Here is a 16,733-nt window from a genome sequence, read left to right as displayed (position 1 = left end):
AAAAAAAAAAAAAAAAAAAAAAAAAAAAAAAGGAAAATACAGGACACATATAAGATAAACATGACCAGACACGAGTAAGAGGGAGTACTGAGTAGGATTTACAAAAATCTGAATTTCTGCTATTCTGCTATTTTGCCGATTGTTGCTATATTAAGTTCTGACTTTCTGTATTTTCTGTGTTTTTTTCTGTTTTTCCAGTATTTTTCCAGTATTTTTCCAGTATTTTCAGTATTTTCTGTATTTTCTGTATTTTCTTATTTTCTGTATTTTCTGTATTTTCTGTATTTGTTTGGTATTTTCAGTATTTTCAGTATTTTCAGTATTTTCTGTATTTTCTGTATTTTCTGTATTTGTTTTATTTTCTGTATTTTCTGTATTTTCTGTATTTTTCTGTATTTGTTTGGTATTTTCAGTATTTTCTGTATTTTCTGTATTTTCTGTATTTGTTATATATATATATATATATATATATATAAAAGGAACGGAATTACAGCTCCTCCTACTGGTTCGAGAGAAGCTAAAGTCAAATCTTGTACTTGTATTTAAAATTTTACTGATAATATGTACTCCATTTGTCTCAAATTATATGAAAGGGTACAGAGTATGAAGATTGGAACTATGAATTTGAATATAAATTCTTTAATTTTTTAAAAATGAAATATATATATATATATATATATATATAAACTACACGAAAAATACTCCAAATCAATATAGTTAATGAATCAAAATATGTTTTGTGAAATTTTTTTGACTCATCAAATAAGAACACTTAAACATAAAAATAGGACTGAAGGAGTATAAGCAATGTATCCATACCATCTAATGCTGCAACATGTGCCTATGGTCAACACAAGAAAATCAAAATACTTAATTTGACTAAGAATTTGGGTGCAGATCGTTCAAATTTTTAAAAATAAAACTGCATATTTGAAAATTACGGGAAAAATATTGCAAGTCAATATAGTGAATGATTCAAATGAGAGAAATCTATAGTTAAAGAAAATATTATATGACTCCCCACATAGTAACACAACCATAATAAAATGAGACAAAAGAAGTATATAACTCTCTCCGTTCCACTTTATGTAATACGATTTTCATGCTTTTTCAATAAAACTTATTTATTGGAAGCTTAAAAAAAAGATATACATCACTATAATTAATAATTCAAAATATTTAAAGCAGCAAATAATATATACCTGAGTTTATGCAAGGGAGCAACACCTAAATCCATACTACATTCTGGACAAACATTCCATTTCCCTTTTGATATCTTCCTCGTAATGCATTTCTTACAAACTGTTAAAAAAATATTTAAAATAAATTAATCAAATTTCATAGAAAAAACCCATAAAAATAAAGAAATTTGACATGTAATGACTTAAAAATAAAAAGTGACAAGAAACAAAAAAAATGTTGAACCATATTGAAACAAATTGATCATACAAGAAAGTTAATAAATAAATTGTTTAAATCAAGAAACACAATATGTAATTGTTTAAATCAAGAAACATAATATGTACTAAGTTCATGTATAAAAGACCTAGATCACATAAACCTTGAAAATGACACAAATTCTATTGGAAATCCTTGGAAAGAACGATTATAAAAAAAAAAAAAAAAATTAAAAATCAAGATCATTAATTCACAAGAACAAATGATTTATCAAAATCCCTATATAAAAAAAAGAAATCCCCAAAATCATAAATTCAAATTTTAAATTAAAACAAAAACAATGAAAAGAATATTTAAAAAATTAAAAGTTTCAAGATCATGAAATCACAAATACAAATGATTTATCAATATCACTCAAATAAAAAATGAACCCCCCAAAACTACATTTCAATTAATCTTTTTTTAAAAAAAAAAAAACATCGAAAATAACGGAAAAAAAGAAAGTAAAAATAAAAAATTCAAGATCCTCAAATGACAAGAACCAATAATTTATAAATCACTGAAATTTTATTTTTTAAAAAAAAAAAAGTAAAACTGCATTTGATGATATGCAAATATAGAAAGATTGTTTCGATAACTCCGCTTCTTTGAGAATAAGAAAAATATCGGAAAGGACGTAACTAAGAAAATAAAAAAATAAAGATTATGAAATCAAAAGTACAAATGATTCATCAACATCACTCAAATAAAAATGAATCCCAAAAAAATTACTTTGAATTTATCTTTTTAAGAAAAAACATTGGAAAGAACGAAAAAAAAATCAAGATCTTGAAATGACAAGAACAAAAAATTTATCAAAATCTTTGAAACTAAAAATAAAAAATCCAAAAAATTACAACAACAACAACACACACCATTACTCTCACAAAGTAGGGTTTAAGCCTACCGACCGCGGAGATAAAAAGATTATCTCGATAACTCCGCTTCAATAAGAATAATAAAAAACAATGAAAAGAACATATCAAAGAAAATCTGAACATCAAGATCATGAAATCACAAATAACAACAACATCACCACAACAACAACAACAACACCACGCACCATTACTCTCACAAAGTAGGGTTAAGCCTACCGACCGCGGAGCTAAAAAGATTATCTCGATAACTCCGCTTCAATGAGAATAATAAAAAACAATGAAAAGAACGTAACAAAGAAAATCTGAACATCAAGATAATGAAATCACAAATACAAATAAGTTATTAACATCACTCAAATGAAAAAAATAAACCCAAAAAAGAAAATTAAAAATTTTCTTACATCTATGACAGCATTCTTCAATAATTGTGACATCTTTGCATAGCTTTTTGCAAATTCTACATGTCAAAACACTCTTCAAACTAGCTAGGCGTTTATGAAAATCATCCATCTTCCTTCAAACACTGCAAAAGAAAAATCTAATGAAAAGGAAACTAAAATCAAATATATTTTTTCCATAATTATAAACATATACATTCCAATTTTTGCGTATAAACCATATATTAAAAAAAATCAGAAAAAAAAATTAAAAAATTTAAGTACCTTATTTTCTTGATTCTTGATTCTTGATATAGAAAAAAAATACAAAGAAAGAAAGAAGGATATATAGAAAAAGGGGAAGCGGCAGGTTTTGCCGTTTTGGGAAGAAGTAAATTTTTTTAAGAAGTTTTGGATTGTTATAATTTGGATAATTAATAGGTGTGAAAAGGTTTTTTGAATTACAAAAAATAATGATAAGGACAAAATTAGTTTTATTTTAATAATAATAATAATAATAGTGAAGCTCAACTATTTCTTCCATGGCTTTTAATACCATGAATGATACAATAAAACTTCACCCTTTCTAAGTTTTAGTGAAGAACCTATGTATACTATGGGCTTTTCTTGTTTGTTTTACCCTATTCTTTTTGTTGGATTATTCCTAGGCCAATTTAGTTACTACTCATTTTTTATCGTTGAGTATATATTGTTTTTTATCGATCAACTTGTATGATGGATAGTCCTATATTGAGGCAGATCTATAATTTAAAGTTAATAAATTTTTATAAGCGACTTTTAGATTATGTGAATCATGAAATTATTATTTTTGAAACTACCAAGTTAAAAAATGAAATAAGCAATGTAAGTCACGTGGAGTGAGTTTTGTGCCAGCGAGAGATAATCATTAAGTATCTGAAAATATAGTCAAAGTGCACGAGAATAAAATAAGATGTTACCATTTTTTTTTATTAAAAAAACTTGCAAACCAAAAATAGTGAAGATAAAAAAGATATATGATCTTAAGTGGCATTCATATCTATTATCTATTTGTTACTAGTTTAAGGAGAAAACAAGTAAACATATGCAATAAATTCTTTTATTAATTTATTTATTTCAGGTTCTTAGCAATGTAATTTGAAAAATTAATATCACAATCAAGTTTTGATTGATATATAAATAATGCATATGCTCCACATTTTTGTTAAATGACTCGATTGTAATGAAGAAAGAGGAAAAATGCAGCATACATATAATTTTTTTTTACTAGCAAGTTAATTAATCATAACGCTTATGAAATAATAAAATAGTTGTCTTGTCAATTCTTGATTGGTTCATGATATTTACACAATAAAATGTGCTATTATTTTCATGTTTATTGTTAGCTAGTTAACCAAACCGCCATATTATTATTTTTTTATATTAGTTGATATAAAAAAAACTTAAGAAATTGCAATACTAAAATGTATATATGAAAAAATCAAACAGAAAATAACAATAAAAGAAAAAAATAATAAAATTAAATTAGTTTCAAGAAAAATAAAAAGAGAATTATAAATTTTTCCTTGGAATAATACGGAGACATATTTATTTATGTGCCAATTTTTTATACGTTGCTATCTCATTTTTTAAGTGTTTTAAATTATTTATGTTATTTTGCTAATATTTTTCTTTATATAATACTATTTACTTTTATAAATTTATCTAACTATATAAATTTAGAGTTCATGTAATTTCTCTTACTTATATTTTAATTTTTTTACAATTATTACTTTAAAATATGAACATATCAATTAGTGTACGTAATTGATAAAATGAATTGCCTAAACTTTTTTTTATATATATACACAACTTTCATATGAAAAGCATAGAAAGTGTAATTCTAAATTGAAGAAAGAAAGTAGAAGTTATATTATTAAACTAATATAATAAATAAGAACATATGGAAAAAATTTGGACAATAAATTAAAAATAATAATAATAAAGAATCTGAAAATTTTGGAATAATTCTTTTTTTTTTTGGTTTTCCACCCGGTGTCTAGAGCTCACATTGGAGCTCCGACTAAATTCGGATCGCGCACTGCAAGGCCCATTCGGGGGTGGCACTCCCAACAAGATTTTCTCCATACCCAGGTCTCAAACTCGAGACCTCTGGTTAAGGGTGAAGCACTCCCATCAGTGCACCACAACCCATGTTGGTGAATAATTATTTTTTAATTTATTGTATAATTATATAAACAATTTGGAGTAATTGTTTATATTCTTTATTATTAAAAAATTTTAATGTAATTATTTTTACGAAATATTAATTACTCTACTAATTGTGACAATAAATATCAATTTTATTATTTACTGTCCAAATTTTTACATTGTGACAATAAAAATTAGACTAAAATTTTTTCATATTCTTTATTATTATTTTTTCACTAGTTGTGACAATAAAATTACATTAAAAAAATAATACTAATAATAAAGAATATGAAAAATTTGGACAATAAATAATAATAATTGTGACTTTTATTTTTTAAACTAATATAATATATAAGAGCATATGGAAAAAATTTAAAAAATTATATTTTTTGACTATTGCAACTTTTTTATTGCTAACTTTAATCATAGGTTCATCATGAAACGTAATAAATATAAATGGATGTTGATTTTTTTTAGAGAGTTATGCATTTCCATTTTTTAAATTTATTTAGTGATCAACTATCTTATTATTTAATTGACTAATTACGTAAATATTTTAGATTATTGAAATTAGATAAAAAAAAAATCTCATAATTAGGAAAGTTAAAATGGATGGTCTAATTGTCTTCAAGCTATTTGAAATGACATTTCATTAGACTACTCTATTTTAGTAAAATCACACTCTTTAAGGAGAAAATGAAAGATTTAAGTGATAAATATTTTTGCCTTTAAATTTACAATAAATAATAGAAATAAGTGGAGTAGTAAGGTTTAAGGTATTTAAATTCTTATAATAAATAATAGGCATTAATGAAGAAAATAGTAATGGACACATTTTCTTAATAGTAAGAATACATAGAAATATAGTAAAATTACAACAATAAAAAGGATAAATAGGATCATTGGCTAAAGAGATGTGTCAAAACTATTTTTTAATATTTTAGACTAAAATGCATTTTTCCTCTTTCCTCAATCAAGAATTGACACATAAAATGCATTTTTTCCTCTTTCTTCATTACAATCGAGTCATTTAACAAAAATGTGAAGCATATGCATTGTTTATATATTAATCAAAACTTGATTGTGATATTCATTTTTCAAATTACATTGCTAAGAACGTGAAATAAATAAAAGAATTTATTGCATATATCTATTTGTTTTCTCCTTGAACTACTAACAAAATGAATGTCACTTAATGTTATAATATCTTTTTATCTTCACCATTTTTGGTTTGCAAGTTTTTTTAATAAAAAAATGGTAATATCTCATTCTATTCTCGTGCACTTTTCATTCTATTCTCCCGCACTTTAATTATATTTTCATATACTTAATGATTATCTCTCGCTAGCACATAACGCAGCCCACGTGACTTACATTGCATATATTTTATTCAAAGACGAAGATTTGAGCAAAAAAAAACACACTTTTTAAGGTGTGAAAAGGAATATACTCTCGTAAAATATCTTACTCAATATTTTCTTTTCATTTTTCTTTTGATTCCTTGAACAAGTTGAGAGAGTTGGGTTACTCGATAATTATGAAATTTCATGTAACCGTGTAATAGATTATTTACACCATGAATTTTACTATTAAAGACGTATTTTCTCTTTCAATGATACTATCGAGTCATTTAACAAAAGAGGTGCATCATATGTCATTGTTTGTTATCAACCAATGAAAATTTTTTATTTAAATACTGTATATTTTGTGTCATATGTGTGATATCTAGTTGGCTAGGATGACAAATATTACCAAACATATTTAAGATTTTGAATATTACATCGATATGTTACTTGTACGTGAAATTTTAATATTTCCCCCAAAACGTTATTTCATTTTGCCACCCTTCCGGCCACCACCAATGAAACAAACTATATTTTGGTGGTGAAGGGGTGGCACAACCTCACTACTACCAAATGGGTCGAATGTGATTCTGAACGAAGATGGATTTCATTCGACAGGTAGAATTTTCACCAAAAAAGTTTAACATTTACTATATATATATTTACTTTAAAAAATAATTTAATCTTTGTATATGTAGCATAGTTTTTGTATAAACAGGGTTCGCATAAAACTCTTTTTCCCTCTAGCTCCGCCCCTGATTCCAACTATCAAAAAAGGAGAAATAAGATTCTTATTCTCCTTTACTGTTCTTTTGTTTATAAGTGAAGATTCTCCACATTTAAGCAGATATCTCAAATAAACCTTCATTAACAAATCAACCATTCAAGTACCTCTAATAAGGTTATGATGCAAATTTTAGCAAAATGTTTCAATTTCTACTAGCAGTACACAACAGATTTACTTCTATTGAGAGTTTTTGCATCTTGATGGGTTCAAAAAAAGTTGTTCATCTATCCCATGGAAAGAACGAAAAAAGACGAGAATAAGCAACTGAAAGTACCAGTGCATTTAACATGGGGAAGATTTTAACACAAGAACAAGCTACAAATAAAGAGAATTTATCAACAGGCAACAAAGAATCAACTTTGCAAGATTGAGGATGCAAGAGATCAAGAATAGAACAAAATGTAGTCGATACCAGACAACTTTTGTAAAAGAATTACCTTACCCAACAAAGCAAGTGAAGATGGGTCGACGAAGAGAGTGATATTTGGGCTCCAGATGTTCTGATTTGAGGTAGAAACAAAAGGAGTTTTCTAGGAATAAAAGCTAATTATGTATTGATACTAAATGGCCTCGCGGACTGCAGGGTCTGTACCTTGTCAATGAAGCATGACACAAGCCTTGAGGCACTTTCAATTGCCTCACCCAAGGGCAGGCTCTTTGAAGGTGCACTATATGTGTCTGAATGAACTCAATGAACAAATTTAGCCACCCTCCGTCTCCGAATCAAGAAAGGCTTCCAGCAGGTCACCAATTAACTTCAGCTCCTTCACAGATATAGAGGGAGGGGTTGAGAGATGAAATAGACGTAGAACAGGATCAACGAGAATTTGAACCTAGAAGGCAAGTGGAACTGTTGGTTTCTGTTCAACTCATGCTTAGTCTACAGTGTTTGAGATCCCCAACCAGGCTGGAAATATAATGCAGATATGATGAAAAAAGAAATTGAACCTAGAAAGCAAATAGAATGCTGATTTCCACTCCAACTCATGCTAAAAGCTATAGTTCTAGAGGTTCTCAGCCAAACTTAAAACAGCGAACATGTTGGCGCTATAAGAATAGAGCTACTAAAAGAACAGGCAACAGAAAACAGAATCACACGCACATGTACTGAGTTCTAAGCAAGAGAAGCAAAATTAGAATTCCGGAGTGTCTTCATCTTTCACTCTTGCAGTCCCATTAAACACAAGATAGTCTAGATATACTATTTCTTCAACACAATTTGTGAAATGTAAAACAAAGAATCACGAACTACCATAACATTGAGATATATACCCTCTACTTCTACTGATGAACAAAATAAGCGTTTTTTTTTTACACTGAAACTAATATCCTCCTATTTGTGTTTATGGGTTTATCAGTTGAAACAACTATCCACCTATAAATAACCCACTATCAACAATAGGCAAGAAAAAAACATAAGCAGACCAAGCTCATAGAACCAATGTGACAATCAGAGTTACCTAGAACTGGATACAAACCTACAATTCCATCTTACTCCAAATCAACCAGCTCTAAATTGATAGTCAACCAAGGTTTGACGGCTAAACAATCATTGATATCCATGTTATGCACCAGAAAAACAACAGAAGCAGTTTTCACTTTTCACTGCCCATGCAACTATTACTTCCAATCCAAACTACTTACTACCTTCTCACAGCTGATCTTGTTAAATTATGTTAACTATGTCATCTGCTTAAACTATTAGAAAGAAGACACTTTTACTTGCGTATTTAATTTGGACAGCAATACAGCTCCTCACATGCATGCATATTTTTTTCTTGGACTAAGCACATGGAAACATTTGACGCCGAATGTTTAATTGTTTGAACTACCTCACCTAATTATGGATGGGTCGTATCAGTTATTTATTTTAGGTCTGCAACCTATATTTAGCACAAAACAATCATTATACAAAATATGAGAAACATAACCATTTTATTTCCCAATAGAGAATCCAACTACATCAAGAAAAGATGAAAAGCCTCAATCTTTTCATCAATTCAACTCTCTGCATGTGAAAGCTTCAACCAGCAATTTCATCTGTTTAATGATACTAATTACACTAGCCAACTCAAATTTTCACTAAACTCAACCACATACCAATTCAAAAAAACTATGCCTTGAAATTCAACCATTAGTATAGTCTCCTCTTGGTCTAGTATTCACCATCTCAAACACTAATGGCAATGAAGCTATCATTTCCAATCTAAACTAAGTTTCACAGTTTATCTCTAGCCCATAAGAATCACTTAGCAAAAAATACAAAAATTACCACTTTATTTTCTAACAAATGAATTCAACTGCATCAAAGAAGATAAAATCCGCAATTTTCATATATTCAACTCTCTGCATTTTGCGAACTTCATCAAACCAATTTCATCAATTGAACAATACTAGTTACAATAATCAACTCAAGTTTTTCCTACAATTCAACCACATCCCGATGAGGAAAAAAATTTACCTACATCAATCATGAAATTCAAACGATAGAATAATTTCCTCTCGGACTCTCCGATAGCAAAGCACCATACGGCGAATCCTCCTGATCTTCCGGAGCCCTAAGTGAACCGTGAACACACATAATCACAATTCCAAAGCCAATCGAGACGAAGATGTTCATCCAAATTTTAGCAACCAGCAAGGCAACAAGAGTCACCAAAGTCAAAAACCCTAACACGAACTTATCATCGATATCAAAACCGAACAGCTCCAAAGGTTCATTACGAGAGAAGTAAAGGTAAATCCAACCGACAAAGATGATTAGGAACAACACAAGTAAAATTGGCCGGACAATTAAGGAGATTAATAGGATAGAGAGGGTGATTAGCGCGTAATTACCCGCGAAGTAGCGGAGGTTTTTATTGATCCGATAAGTTGCGTCGGATACTGAGATTGGGAGGCTGAGGGTGGCTATATCTATGAATAACGGCCACGGTCGGACGGTGACGGTGACGGCGGCGACTGTTCCGGCGTCCGGTGGAGGAGAAGACATCGGAAAGTTTACTCTTTTTTTTCGGGTCGGAAATGAAGCTGATTCGGTAAATGAGGAATAAGAACACCTGAAGTAAATGGGTTTATAAGTAAACTTGGATTTATGGTTTTTCTATTGTCTTCAATTGCACCCAAATATATTGCTAAATATCGATTTAGAACCTAAACTTTCGAGAAAAGGTCCAAAATAGTCCATTATCTTTACTATTAGACTTAAAAGTCAAAAGTCAAAAGTTTGAAAATATAATTACTTTGAAATCCAGCTTTAAACAAGGCTTCAAAAACTTTTAATGGTCGGGTTATAAACTTTATTCTATTTTAGATTGACTAGTTAAAAACCTATCCTTTAACAATATAAACGAGGATTCATGAGTTTTATATTTAGAAGCAAAGGAAGGAAAGGAGGAGGGTTTTTTTTGTTATTCTTTATATAAGGAGACTTTTATGACCGCCGAAGAACTCAACAATGGAATTAATAAATCATAAATTTTGACAAATCTAGCAGGTTAATAGTTTAGAGTTTAGACGTTTGGTTCAATTAGAGTGTTGAAAAGTCAAATGGCATTTTTCCTTACTATGAATAGTGCTAAAAATTGGATTATATATCTAACTTTTTTTGGATTTTCCCCTCGGTATTCGGAGCCCGCAATGAAGCTCCAACTAAATTTAGATTGCACAATGCAGGGCTAATTCAAGAGTGACACTCCCAACATGATTTTCTCCATATCTAGAGCTCACCGAAACTCTGATTAAGGGTGAAGCAGTCTCATCACTACACCACAACGCACGCATGTTGGTTATGCAATCTAATTATTATATGACTAGTGCAGAATTTTTGGCATGTCTTCTTTTAAATATAAAAAGAAGAGAGATAAGTAAATAAATGAACCAATTTCATAAGCTAAAAGAAGCAAAACTTGTGAACAGTATGCAACTTTTTTGAATCAATCATTTACAAGACTTCATATATATATATATATATATATATATATGATGATGCCTCACCATGCCCTATAATTTGGTCAATGCATTAGGGGATGCACTGAATTACTAAAGAATATAATAACCAAGAGCACTGTACAATGCGCGAAAAGCCGAGAGCAATGAGCTAACCGAAAAAAAGAAAAACATATACAAGATATGCTTAACTAAAAGCTACAATAATTATACAAGCTTTGCTTATCTTGATATTCTCAAGATTCTCCAAACATCTTGTCCTGGATGATCTGCCCAAGTTTCGAGTACAGAAGTTGCTGTTCCTCAAAGGTCAGGTTCATTATTATCTAACATCGTATGGAGTAAGGAAATCAGCTATAACGGTATACCTCAACGAGGAATTTAATGAACTAAAATGTAAGTTGAGGCGCGTACCTGATCTAAGATCATCTCAACTGACAAGTTTTGAGGCGCCACAAAAGACTGATGATAGATATATGCGAAAACAGCCATCACCATCTGCATGAACATACACATAAGAATCTCCAAACTGATAGTTCAGATAACTAGTAGAAAGCACTACTAATAGGACAGAATAGGAGAAGGAGAAATCGATCAGTCTTGAGGAAATACTAATAAGGTACGATCAAAACATCAGCATACTTATGGCTTTTGATTCTCCTCCTTTTGGACCCCTTCAACACCACCACCACCACCCCACACTCACCGCAACAATATGTTCTCAAATTAACTTATATGCCCAATTTCATGAAGAGTGAGAAACTTGGAAGACAATGAGACTTCATATCTTCATTTAGCTCACCTGACAATCCATTCTATCTGTCATGCCACCATGTCCAGGTATACTATCACCAAAATCCTACAACACAGAAAAAGAGAAGAACTTTATAAATACAACGTAGAGTTAATGATCCCACTAAGACACCTATACTATAAAAAAGAAGGGGATAAACATTGAACCTTGATCTTGAAGGCCCTCTTAAATCCACTAGCAAAAAAGCCTCCAAAAGGCGCTATGATTGATGCAAACAAGCCAAGCCACACAGCATGCCATTGCACAGGCAAAACAGAGATCTCTCTCCAAGGAAACTGCAGCAGCAAGAATTAGTGAGGGACCTCAATTTATTATCCCCATGATGGCTCAACTAATAAGGATTTGAATCGACTTCAGAATGCTGAATAATAATAACACAAGCATAAAGAAGATGAAAATAACTTTTATAATGTCTAATAATTTAAATAAAAAATTCATTAGATCCATTTTATGAGGCACACTTATCAGGTTCCCAAAGTAATGGCATGATGGCTGAGCGCGGAGTGACAAGAACATGGAGATCTCAATTCCCAGTTGTGAACGACTACAACACTTGACATGAGACCATTTGATCAACCTTTCTGAGCAGAACTATCATGGTAAAATGTCCAAATAGACTGGAAGACTGCCCGATGATTGCTCGAGATATGTGCAAAATTGGTTTACAGTTTTCAGAAAGTAAAGCACTCACCAAATTTATACCCACTTTCCATTAAATAAAAAACATCAATACTAATATATAACCATCAAAGTAGGATGAAAATGGGACACAGATAGTTAATTAGTTATATCACACTAGCTTCAACATACTTTGAGAAAGAGAACATTGCCTAAAGCCCTAAACCGACACTCCATCCTCCAAGATGTAAGGAAAAAGCTTGATAACCAACGATAGTTGGAAGAGGAAAGGAGGAGATAACGCATCACTTGAAATGATACAAGGTTCTACCAAAGTCACTAAAATAGTAAAATATGCAAGTAGTGACTAAGCAAAAGAGAAACTTCAAAAAGTCCAGATTTGACGGAAATTCACTTACCCATGAAGGAAACCACTCTGGTACAGTAAAATAATCTGGTTTAAACAGTGGACCAGGATCACAATCAAGCCACCCAGTTGATAAATCCTGCATTAACCAATATGGAATTTATGCTTTCCAAAACTGAGGAGAAAATCCGCAAGCCAATTGGGAGAGACATTACCCTAAAATATTACCTTCCTAGGACATGTTAGCCATCTGAAGCGACCAAATATATTGGCAAGCTGCACATTAGCACATAGCAGAATAATTAGCAGAATATAAAGAAGAAAAAAACACCCCTCTCAAATCACTGTTGGAGACAAACCTTTATTAGGCATGGGAAATACAAGTGAAGGAGAGAGAGTACATGGATAATGATGACAAGACATGCAACCCAAATGCTATGTTAAGAGAGACTACCTAAATACTAACATGTAACAGTTAACACAATCTCAAACATTCCAACTCATCCACTAATTCCCAAAATACCCAGCCACTCACCAGAAATGCGGAGATAATGGTTGTTACTGATGCCCCAATAAATCCCTCCCAAGTTTTCTTTGGAGACAACTTGATCAAAGGAGTTTTTCCAAAGAAGAATCCAAATATATAAGCAGCTATATCATTGATGACAATGAGCGATGCTGGAAGAAGGAACCTGCATTAAAGTAATCCTTTATTTGAAATTCTATATCCATGTCAAATTTTGTTGCATTATTTCAGTTCAACAGCCCAAAAAGATGGAAATAAGAAGCGGAAGAAGTTCCATATCCCTGTCAAATTTTGTGGCAAGCTTCAGCGAAGGGAAAATCGATAGAACACAAACTTGTGAAAGTGGCCAAAAAAGATATGGTATTGTGTGTCAGTTCCCATAAACATAAAAGAAGCCCTGTATCATTCGACTAGTTATATGCATGCTATAGAAAGAAAATAAAACCTGAAGTTGGTCACACCATAATTACTTGCCAAAAAAGAGAACACAACAATTAGAAGAAGCGGAGGGCAGAGAGGCTCCAAAGAGTAGTTTCAGCATCAAAAAAAGTCTCAACAAGTGAACGACAAAAGATATAGAAAATCTATTCAGAATGGAAGAAACAGATTTACGCTGTCTTACCAGAAAATTCCCTCGAAAATATTGGCTACTGTGAAAGAGGACTGAGTAAACACCACAATCAGAATCATATGGGTCCAAGCGTACTGGCCAAATTGATACTTGTACCTCCTCTTCTTCAGAGTCAGAATGAACCACATAAAACCTGATTTCAAATGAGTGATAACAGTAAAGAGAAACAGGTAGTAACAGCAGCCAGTATCACAAAATCATGCATCTAGCGAAAAAATAAGGCAGAAAAAATTTAGAAGGACAACACTACACTGAACAATATGTAATTTGATATGTCTTGGGTGTTGTAAAATGGAAAAGTGATTGTCGATTTACAACATTAAATCAAAGAGCATGCTAAAAGTACAAACCTGCAATATACAAGAAATAACACGTAACCATGTGATACTTGATTAATTTGCTAACAAGCTTGTATAAAAATTTGTCAGAAGTAACTGTGTTGACAAGCCTCTGGCTTAGGATGCGTCCATATACATACAGCAGTGCTGTAAAGAAGAAGTGCCTGGAGACAATAGCAGAATAAGAAAAAACAGAAACAAGAACCTGTAAACAATATGATATTGTATCAATCTAGTAAAATAAGTTCTCAAGCTTCTCAGACTACATTGTACATATATAATAATATATATCACTCATGAAGGCACTCAACAAAGGAAACCACTTTAGAATAGCTGGATTTTGTTGGAAGGATGGCCGTCGGTCAGTCAGGCGTACCTTCTCCATGAACTTTTGTACATCCAATTCAAGAAAAACTGCATTCAGGCAAATTTGGGATGATAACCACACTTCTCATTATCCTTAAATTTCAAGTATACGAATGGATCTACCAAACTTATTGAAGCTTTAGAGTAAGTAGCACTTGTATAGATGGTCTTATTTCTTCCATTTACTGCATAACACTCTGGTGCCCTCAAGCTGACAAACTCACAGAAGCATATGCGGTCTTAGCTATAATCTGTTGACAAATTTTTCTTCCCTTTCCATCCACCAACAGACCTTGTCTATACTTTATTCTAAAAATTTAACAGACTTTGCCTATATACCTCTCAATCAACTCCTATTTCCTTCTAGGTACAAATAAGTTCCTTTCTCCCTTCTGAAATTGTGTTTTTGTTTCCCTTCAATCACTCTTGACATTATTATCTACTAGTTTAAATCATAGGATGATTAAGTTGAAACAGAACCTTTCACGGCCTTCGCGGGGCTTCACATCAACTTCTCAAAGAGTTCTCCTTTCGGAAAATCAGGTTGCAAACATTCACTAACTAGCTAACATCCTGCAGTACAACATTTGTTCTCTTCCCAAGATATATCTGGGATTACCTTCGGGGGGAAAAAGACAAATCCATCAATATCTGGAATGGGATAATCGAAAAGATGGAGAAAAAAACTGAAAATTGGAAATGGTAGTACCTATCTTTAGGAGAAAGAGTCACACTCTTAAATCATTTTTCTTGATGCTCTTCACACCTATACCATGTTCCTCTTTCCTTCACTTGTGTCAATCTTAAAGCATTTTAACAAGTTGAGAAGAGATCTCCTATGGAACCAAGACAAATAGGGCATCTCTTTATGTCTCGGCAAGTGGGACAATGCTATCAAAAAAGAGGAAGAACAGGAGTCTTGGGATTAAGAACTTGAAGCACCATAATTAAATTTTTATTTTGAAATGGCATTGGAACAAAGAGAACATGTGGAGAGAAGATTATCCATTGAAAAGTTCAGTTTGTGTAATCCTGGGCACAAAAGAGTCAATAGCACATCATGGCACGGGTGTTTGGAAGCATATTCGTTCTTATAGAGGCAAATAACTGAAAATTATGGTTTTCTACTAGGCAATGACTGGAAAATTAGATTTTGGAAGGATACTTGGTTGGGTTACTCATCTGTCAAAGACCAGTTTCATGATATCTTTAGTATTTCTTCTCTTTACAACGCCGTGATAGCTGATTTTTCCACTTCACTAGACTGAGCTCTTGCCTCTTCCTCAGAAGGAATTTAAATGATTATTAAGTATAGAAGACAGTAATTTGTTAACATTGCTCAGCAACTTCCCTCAAGATCAACAGAAATCAGATTACTTCATTTCGAGAGAAATCTAGACACATACTTTTGATCACAACAGCTAGGGAGGCATGCTTGTGCGCACCTCGACCAGATTACTACGTCTTTTTTTTATAATTGTGGTGTCCAGGCCAGCTTGCGCGCACCTCGACTAATTTCATTGGATACCTTCCACCTCCAACCAACAACAAGTACTAGGTAACTATATCCACCAAAGCTAGGACAGTATAAATCACCTAGTGTTTTTATCTCTACTGGAATTGAACTTGAGAGCTCATGTTATTCAATCCACTTCATTGACCACTAGGTCACACTCTTGGGTGCCGCTACTAGCCACAATGAAAAGTGTCTTAAAAAGAAGTAAAATATGGAACAAATATATGGCCTTCAGAAGAAGTTCGATGTCAAAAAAAATTCAGCAGGATGATAAATACAAGAATGATTTTTTGATAAGGTAAATGCAAGTATGATTTTGCTCACCAGTTTAATAGCCTGAAACCAGGAAGTTGCTTGTCTTCATGCGCTTTCCTAAGTAGATTGAACAACTCCTTTGCCATAAAGATTTGTATAACTACTACCATGGCCCAAATATAAAGATGTCCCATGTAAATGATGAAAGCAAAACCACCTATCATCCAGAGAGTTGAATATAGACGGATCAACATTGACTTATACTTGTTTCTATCGTCAACAAGCATATGGGCTCCATTTGCTTTGACAACCTCCCCAGGCCCAGGGACCTGAAATTTCAGG

The 16,733-nt window shown here is 31.8% G+C and overlaps 3 protein-coding genes across 3 annotated transcripts in view; all 3 read right to left on the bottom strand.

The window, feature by feature from the left end:
* The window catches only part of LOC125870093 (E3 ubiquitin protein ligase DRIP2-like), a 6,269-nt gene extending 3,444 nt beyond the window's left edge, over positions 1-2,825 (bottom strand). The window contains exons 1-2 of the mRNA XM_049550452.1: positions 2,717-2,825; positions 1,203-1,302 (exon numbers count right to left, since the gene is read on the bottom strand). Coding sequence (XP_049406409.1) covers positions 1,203-1,302; positions 2,717-2,825 — 209 coding nt within the window. The remainder of the gene's footprint in view (positions 1-1,202; positions 1,303-2,716) is intronic.
* A 6,498-nt stretch (positions 2,826-9,323) lies between these two features.
* Positions 9,324-10,058, bottom strand: LOC125871769 (PRA1 family protein D-like). The gene has a single exon (XM_049552434.1). It carries the CDS (start codon positions 10,002-10,004, stop codon positions 9,492-9,494), a length of 513 nt encoding a protein of 170 aa, XP_049408391.1. The 5' UTR covers positions 10,005-10,058; the 3' UTR covers positions 9,324-9,491.
* A 947-nt stretch (positions 10,059-11,005) lies between these two features.
* On the bottom strand, positions 11,006-16,730 carry LOC125871416 (phosphatidate cytidylyltransferase 1-like). Its single transcript, XM_049551995.1, has 10 exons — positions 16,461-16,730; positions 14,267-14,418; positions 13,908-14,049; positions 13,295-13,451; positions 12,988-13,035; positions 12,812-12,898; positions 11,921-12,049; positions 11,763-11,819; positions 11,375-11,458; positions 11,006-11,286 (listed from the first exon to the last, which is right to left on the bottom strand). The coding sequence occupies exons 1-10, from the start codon at positions 16,676-16,678 to the stop codon at positions 11,197-11,199; spliced, it is 1,164 nt and encodes a 387-aa protein (XP_049407952.1). The 5' UTR covers positions 16,679-16,730; the 3' UTR covers positions 11,006-11,196.
* Between the last annotated feature and the right edge of the window lie 3 nt (positions 16,731-16,733).

The sequence above is a fragment of the Solanum stenotomum genome, chromosome 7 (genome assembly GCF_019186545.1).
Source record: "Solanum stenotomum isolate F172 chromosome 7, ASM1918654v1, whole genome shotgun sequence".
Lineage (NCBI taxonomy): Eukaryota > Viridiplantae > Streptophyta > Magnoliopsida > Solanales > Solanaceae > Solanum > Solanum stenotomum.
The sequence above is the reverse complement of the archived record's forward strand: the minus strand, read 5'-3'. Positions and strand labels throughout refer to the sequence as shown.

Excerpts from the sequence above, each read along its gene's own strand:
- LOC125871769 (XM_049552434.1), bottom strand. The coding sequence starts at position 10,004 with ATGTCTTCTCCTCCACCGGACGCCGGAACAGTCGCCGCCGTCACCGTC.
- LOC125871416 (XM_049551995.1), bottom strand. The coding sequence starts at position 16,678 with ATGCTTGTTGACGATAGAAACAAGTATAAGTCAATGTTGATCCGTCTA. Across the intron at positions 14,419-16,460 it reads GGTTTCAGGCTATTAAACTG|GCACTTCTTCTTTACAGCAC; the intron begins GTGAGCAAAATC and ends TATTGTCTCCAG. Across the intron at positions 13,452-13,907 it reads ATTTTCGAGGGAATTTTCTG|GTTCCTTCTTCCAGCATCGC; the intron begins GTAAGACAGCGT and ends ACTTTAATGCAG.